Source organism: Patella vulgata, chromosome 5, assembly GCF_932274485.2.
Source record: "Patella vulgata chromosome 5, xgPatVulg1.2, whole genome shotgun sequence".
In the NCBI taxonomy this organism is placed as follows: domain Eukaryota; kingdom Metazoa; phylum Mollusca; class Gastropoda; family Patellidae; genus Patella; species Patella vulgata.
In genome coordinates, this window is record NC_065883.2 from 37,466,083 (window position 1) to 37,473,593 (window position 7,511).

The following is a 7,511-nucleotide window of genomic DNA, read 5'->3' on the forward strand; positions in this document are numbered from 1 at the left end:
ATATTACTGACATAAATTTTGAATATCATACGGGAATTGAATATGAATAAGCGGTTGCCATGCAAGATACGCCCACATGTTGCAAGAGATGGACAGAGAACAAGCTAACTAAAAAGCGAATATCGAAAAGGAACCTAGGTCTTTGGGATACAAACACACATTTTAAGTTTCATCAAAATCGGATAAAAATTAGACCATTTTTAAAATCGGAAAAAAAATGTGACATCATGAGGAACTTCAAGCTAAAAATGCAATTTTGCATACAATCGGGGGCCATATTCCACGAAGTTACTGTGTGATATGTGCGAATATCAACAGAGACCGAGATCTTTGAAATCTAAACATATATTTTAAGTTTCATCAAAATCAGATAAAGATTGTGACCTCGAGGGTGTCCATAATCTTGGCATTACTTACTTTTACATTATTTGTGTACGAGGAGCGGCCATTTTGTCCGGCAGTTTCGGTCCGATTTTCACTAATTTCGAACTTCGCTATCATAGCGTGTAATGATGATATATATTAAAAATGTTTTTTTTTATATTCGAAAAAAAATTGTGACCTCTAGACGGGCGACAACCTAAAAATACCATTTTTGTACTATCATGGGCCATAATCCAGGAAGTTAAGATCTGATATGCGGGAATATCAAAAGGAACAAAGCTCTTTTGGTTATAAACATATTTTTTAAGTTTCATCAAAACCGGATTTAAAATGTGACATTCAGTGTCCACAAGCTAAAAACATGATTTTTCGTAAAATCAGGGCCATAGTCCATGACGTTACGGTCCGATACGAGATAACCTATATTTTAAGTTTTGCTGAAAGTGGATAAAAAATGTGACCTGTAGAGTGTCCATAAACAAATTGTGGATGGACGGACAGGGACGACGACAATATACATCCACACGCGAAAGTGAGCGTACAAAAATAGCGAGGTGTTCCTATTTTTATTACGTGCGGATTTGACATTTTATAAAGAAGAAAACAATGTTTTGATATCACAAACTATTGTTATTTCGAAAGTTCTGCATTCATTTGCTGTCGTATAATGAACACACGTAATTTTGATGGAATATTACTATTATGAATTTGAAGCCGAAGCAGGATCGGCAAGCTTTCATTTAATCAATGTATTACGAAAATACGTACTTTTGTACGAATATTAACATAAATTTGAATACCATACGGGAATTAAATATGAAAAATATCAAGATGCAGCTATTTTTATTACGTACGGGATTTGAATATTTTGTTGACATGTGCTTAAATAACCATAAGAGTTATGCCCCTTTATTTTTGGTAAAATTGCCGACAAGAACATTTTTGAAATCCCAACTCTAACTCATTTGTTTTTCATTATTTTCGAATGAGATATGGTTTGTGGATAGAGCAACGTGTGAACTTCAATTTGTATCCCTGATGACCTCGCGATTGAAGGTCACGGTCAAGTTCAAATGGGCGATTTTTATGGAAATTGGGTCTGTTTTGCATAATTGTCGATTTTCATCTGCTCTAAGTCGACTGTTTTTCAAAATTTTGAATTGAAATTTCTCATTTTTCATAGAAAAAAATGTTTAAATAATCAGGATCGACATTTTAGATCGAGAATTTGCAAAAATCCATATTCACTGGGAGACGCCATCTTGGATTTGTAGACTGGATACCAAACCACACCGAGACTGAATATTTTGGCAAAGCAGGTTGATGGGGAGCCGGAGTTGATATATTGACCCTTTGAATAACAATATAGGCGATTGGGTACCTGAATAATCCGCCGATGTATCCCAATTAAAACTGAAGTTTTTGCTACCTTTCGACACAAATTTTCACACTGTTGCAAGTTAGCTGACAACGATTTTATTTCTTATGTTGTTAGAACTGGTCAAGCTGCAAATAAATTGATTTTAATTGTTATCGCAAACTCTGCTCCAGTGGAGTTATCGCGATCTGAAAATAGGGGTACATTTCTGGTATCTCCAGACATGTATCTTGTGTAGTCTCCTGACACCTATGGAAAATCAACTTTAACCGGATCACCATGATAATGTGATAGGGTAAGACCCCAACTATCATGAACAACCAAAACCTAGTTCGGCAGGGTCATGTAACAGCGGTAGTAGTGTGACAAAAATAGCTAAAATTTGGCTTAAATCAACCGAAAAACGTAATTGGCCTGTATCTCGGAAACGGTTGATTTCTGAAATTGGTGATTTTGGCTGGGGAGTAGGCTCGATGTGTCGCCCTAACCCTGTGAATATGAACTCAATCGGCCGACCCCACCTTCGAACATCTGCATGATATTGCATGGTTTTCTCGTGGACTGGCTCTTAAGACTTTTGTAGCCCCTCGTGTATAAAATCTTGTTTATTATCTATAAAAAAATTGTTTTAGGAAAGCAGTAAAATTATGATCAAGATTACAAATCAGCTGATAGTAAAAGAATCCTAATTATCCATGATTTCATTTAAAAAAATTTAATTTTAAACTTGTTTGTTATAGGGGTTGAAGCACAAACAAAAACAGTATGGAGGCAAGCGGACAAGTATTCAATTCCTAGGATAGTCTATTTAAACAAAATGGACAAACCTGGAGCTTCTATTGAAAAATGTCTTACTTCACTAAAAGAAAAACTCAATGTTGAACCCTTGCTTCTCCATCTACCAGTCGGAAAGGAAGTCGATTTTGCAGGGATTGTAGACCTAGTCACTTTAAAGAAATTTGTTTGGAATCTGGAGAAATCACCAGACGGACGAACATTTTCTACAGAAAATCTAACAGCAGCAGATACGTCAGTAGATTATCATGACATCTTGCAAGCTAGAACAAGTCTTATTGGTCAGTTGTCTGAATATGATGGAGAATTAGGAGAAATGATTTTAAGTTATAAGAAAATAAAAGATATTCCTGCAAATGCTATATCTAAAGCTGTTCGAAAAGTTACAATTGATCAAAATTGTGTACCAGTTTTCTGTGGTAGTTCACTTAAAAATAAAGCTGTTCAACCATTAATGGATGCTGTAACACACTATCTACCAAGTCCTTTAGATTCAACTTACAGCTTTGCAGATTTTTACGGAAGTGACCTGTGTGCTTTAGCATTTAAGATAATTCATGACAAACAGCGTGGTGCTTTGACATTTTTACGTTTGTATTCTGGCTCTTTGAAGTCTGGTGAATCTTCATATAATGTAAATCGTGAGTGTACAGAGAAAACTAGCAGACTTTTACATGTATATGCTAATGAATATCATGACACAAATAAGGTTACAGCAGGAAATATTGCTTGTGTTTCTGGTTTAAAGGAGGTAATAATAATTAGTGCAGTTATCATTCATTAATGCGATCCCGGTGTTGGCAGAGAAAGTTCACCTGGGCTTTCCAGCGTGGTGTCCACTTGTCATTGGTGCAGGACAGAGTCTAGACGTTAGTTGCGACGAAAAGCACTTGACAATCTCATTGCTGTACATCAGCACTACATGGATACAGCAGCCTATGATGCAATTATCGCCCTCATTGCTGTTCATCAATGCATGGGATGAAAAATTGAAGATTCCATGTAAAATCAACACTTTAGACATTTGGGAATCAATTGACAACCAGCAAATCAAAGACAAGGAAGCCCTAGTTTGTCATGTCAGGCCTGGAAATAACGGTTGTAGATGTTCCTGACATAATGTCAGGCACTAATGAAATAGTACCTGACATTTTCAACTTAGTGCCGGACATGTATTAATAATATAAATAAAAAAGACAAATCATTGTCGGACAAAATGACAGGCACCAGAGGTTATGTGCCTGACAAAGCCTGTATTTGTGCCTGACATTGTCTGTGACAGTTGCCTTATTTCCAGGCGTGGTCATGATCATCTACCAGTAGTATTTGTTTTCTGCTGCTGCTATTCTGCTAAAAAGGGAAATTTAATATGTTAATATGTTAACATTATGTTATATTCCCCCACATGAAAATGTGGTTGTATATTGTCGTTGCCACCGTCTCTCATGTACAATTTATTGTGAACACCCTACAGACTACAGTTATATGATCTTTTTATACGCGCACATTTTCATGTGGACGTATATTGTCGTCGCCCCTGTCCGTCCGTCCACAATTGTTTGTGGACACTCTACAGGTCACAATTTTTATCCGATTTTAACGAAACTCGGTTCCTTTCGATATTGGCATGTATCGGACGGTATTCGGAACGTAACTTCATGAATTATGGCCCCGGATTGTACGAAAAATCATGTTTTTAGCTTGTGGACCCTATAGAAGTCACAATTTTCATCTGATTGTGTTGAAATTTAAAATGTAAGTTTATAATCCAAAGATCTTGGTTCCTTACGAAATTCGCGCATATCGGACTGTAAATTCCTGAATTATGGCCCCTGATTATACGAAAAATCATGGTTTTTTTCAAGCTTGTGGACCCTATGGAGGTTACAATTTTATTCCAATTTAAAAAACGTTTGAATATATCACCGTTACACTTTAATGATGGTTGAGTTTGAATTTCGTGAAAATCGGACCAAAACTGCTGTACAAAATGGCCGCCCCTCGAATGCAAACAGTGTAAAAAAAATGGTATATCAAGGTTGTGGACCCTCCAGTTCACAATTTGATCCGATTTTGATGAAACCTGAAATACCTGTATATAACCCAAAGATCTTGTTTCCTTTCGATATTTGCTCATATCAGATTGTACCTTCATGAATTATGGCCCCTGATTTTACGGAAAATCGCATTTTTAGCTTGTGGTCCCACAAGAGGTCACAATTATTATCTGATTTAAAATAAACATTTGAATATTACTGGTTGAGTTCGAATTTCATGAAAATCGGACCAAAACTGCCAGACAAAATGGCCGCCCGTCTACGCAAATAGTGTAAACATCTGGTATATCAAGGTTGTGGACCCTGTAAAGCTCACAATTTTGATGAAACTTGAAATGCATGTTTATAACCCAAAGATCTTGGTTGCTGTTGATATCTGCGCATATCAGATCGTAACTTCTGATTGTACGAAAAATCCTGTTTTTAGCTTGTGGTCCCTCTAGAGGTCACAATTATTATCTGATTTACAAAAACGTTCAAATATATCACCGTTACACCATAATGTTGATTTAGTTCGAATTTCTTGAAAATTAGACGAAACTGCCAGACAAAATGGCCGCCCCTCTACCCAAATATAAACATCTGGTATATCAAGGTTGTGGAGCCTCTAGAAGTCACAATTTTGATCCGATTTTAATGAAACTGGAAATGCATGTTTATAACCCAAAGATCTTGGTTCCTGTACCTTCCTGAATTATGGCCCTTGATGTTATTTGCACATATCAGATCGTAACTTCCTGAATTATGGCCTCTGATTGTACGAAAAATCCTGTTTTTAGCTTGTGGTCCCTCTAGAGGTCACAATTATTATCTGATTTACAAAAACGTTCAAATATATCACCGTTACACCGTAATGTTGATTTAGTTCGAATTTATTGAAAATCAGACGAAAACTGCCAGACAAAATGGCCGCCCCTCTACCCAAATATAAACATCTGGTATATCAAGGTTGTGGAGCCTCTAGAAGTCACAATTTTAATCCGATTTTAATGAAACTGGAAATGCATGTTTATAACCCAAAGTTCTTGGTTCCTGTACCTTCCTGAATTATGGCCCTTGATGTTACAAAAAATCGCTTTTTGTTTAGCTTGTTCTCTATCCATCTCTTGAAAAATGTGGGCGTATCCTGCCTGGCAGCGGCTGGTTTAATTTATACCTGTCGTTGTCCCCCACCTTTGGAATAAAACATGTCATATGTTCTGGAACACAATAACTCAGATTCTAATTGCTAGGTGTGTATTTCGTGAATATTTGACTGAGTGCGATGATAAAAATTTTCGGCTTAGGCTAAGCAAGCAAAGATGCAATTTCATTGATTGATGGTTTGGAATATAACTTTGATACTAATTGGGTAAGAGTGATGAAACTCAGAGTAGATCATGACCTTGACTAAGTTCAATCATGAGCTTTTTCTGCTTGGGATGTGTCATCTATTTATTTTAGAATTGAGACTTTGGACATTAGGCTTACTGTTGGCTTGTTTTATATATTGCAGATTATAACTGGAGATACTTTGACCAATTCCAAATCTACAGCTTTAGCTGCTGCTACCAAATATCATACAAAGATGAATATGGAAGCTGATAATAATAATAATAATTTGGCTATTTTAGCAGGTTTTGAAGTACCGTCTCCAGTTTTCTTCTGCTCAATAGAACCACCATCATTAGCAGCACAAAAACATCTAGACAATGCCTTATACTGCCTTCAGCGTGAAGATCCCAGCTTGACCGTTGAGGTGAATGAAGAAACTGGACAAACTATTTTAATGGGAATGGGTGAATTACATCTAGATATTATAAAACAGAGAATTCTAGAAGAATATAGAATTGCTGTTGATATTGGACCCCCACAAGTAGCTTATAGAGAAACCATCGCTTGTAACGCTGAACTTGAGGAAAATCTTGACAAAATAATAGGAGGGAAGGAACAGAATGTTACGATGATGCTTTCAATAAAACAAGACGGATCTACTCCTAAATTTAAACATGTTAAATTAGAATTTTCTCATGCGAAACCTTTACATCGCCATATAAAAAAAGATCAACTTGCAGCTCTTAATAATGGAGTTAAATCAGCATTAATGTGCGGTAAGTGTTGTTGTTTATTCCAGATTGGTAAGTGGTAAGTTTTATTACAATTTATTTATAGCTGATTTGGTATACTGATAAAAATTTATTTATAGCTCATTACTAGTATAGTGATAATAATTTATTTTATAGTTCATTACTAGTATAGTGATAATAATTTATTTATAGTTCATTACTAGTATAGTGATAATAATTTATTTATAGCTCATTACTAGTATAGTGATAACAATTTATTTATAGTTCATCACTAGTATAGTGATAATTTATTTTATTGTAGTTAATAATTTCTTATGTATAGATATAATGTAAAGTAAGATAATCAAAGGTTGTGTGCAACCATTTCATTTTGATTTTATAACCTGTTATTTTTTTCACCAAAGCAATCAAAATATCTCGTAGTAAAGTTGGTTAAATTTTTAATTTTAAGATTATAACACTATCCGATTTAAAAAAACAACCGGTAAGCCTCGAAATAAGGCACCTGTCACGCATATTGTCAGGCACAAATACAGGCTTTGTTAGGCTCAAGATCTTTACAAAGGTAAAGAGAAACGTGTTTCATTAATAGTGTGTCATCAGTTCGCCCTGACTGAAATAGTTTAATCCACAGATTGTTTTGTAAATGTATTTTCAGGAACTTTGCTTAATTTTCCTGTAACAGATGTATGTGTAGAGTTGCATAGTTTTACAGCAGGATATAATACATCATCAGCCATGATATCGGCGTGTGCTAGTCAATGCATACACAAATTATTAAAACAATCAGATCCAGTTTTATTAGAACCAATGATGGCTTTAACAGTGGGT

At 35.5% G+C, this 7,511-nt stretch overlaps 1 protein-coding gene across 6 annotated transcripts in view; it reads left to right on the plus strand.

The window, feature by feature from the left end:
* Positions 1-7,511, plus strand: part of LOC126820654 (ribosome-releasing factor 2, mitochondrial) — a 102,325-nt gene that overhangs the window by 68,110 nt on the left and 26,704 nt on the right. For all 6 annotated transcript variants that reach the window (XR_007680056.2, XM_050548754.2, XM_050548751.2 and 3 more), the window contains exons 4-6: positions 2,503-3,308; positions 6,110-6,704; positions 7,339-7,505. Coding sequence is in view for 5 of the 6 variants with exons in the window: in XM_050548754.2 (XP_050404711.1) it covers positions 2,503-3,308; positions 6,110-6,704; positions 7,339-7,505 (1,568 nt within the window). In the remaining variant the exon portion in view is untranslated. The remainder of the gene's footprint in view (positions 1-2,502; positions 3,309-6,109; positions 6,705-7,338; positions 7,506-7,511) is intronic.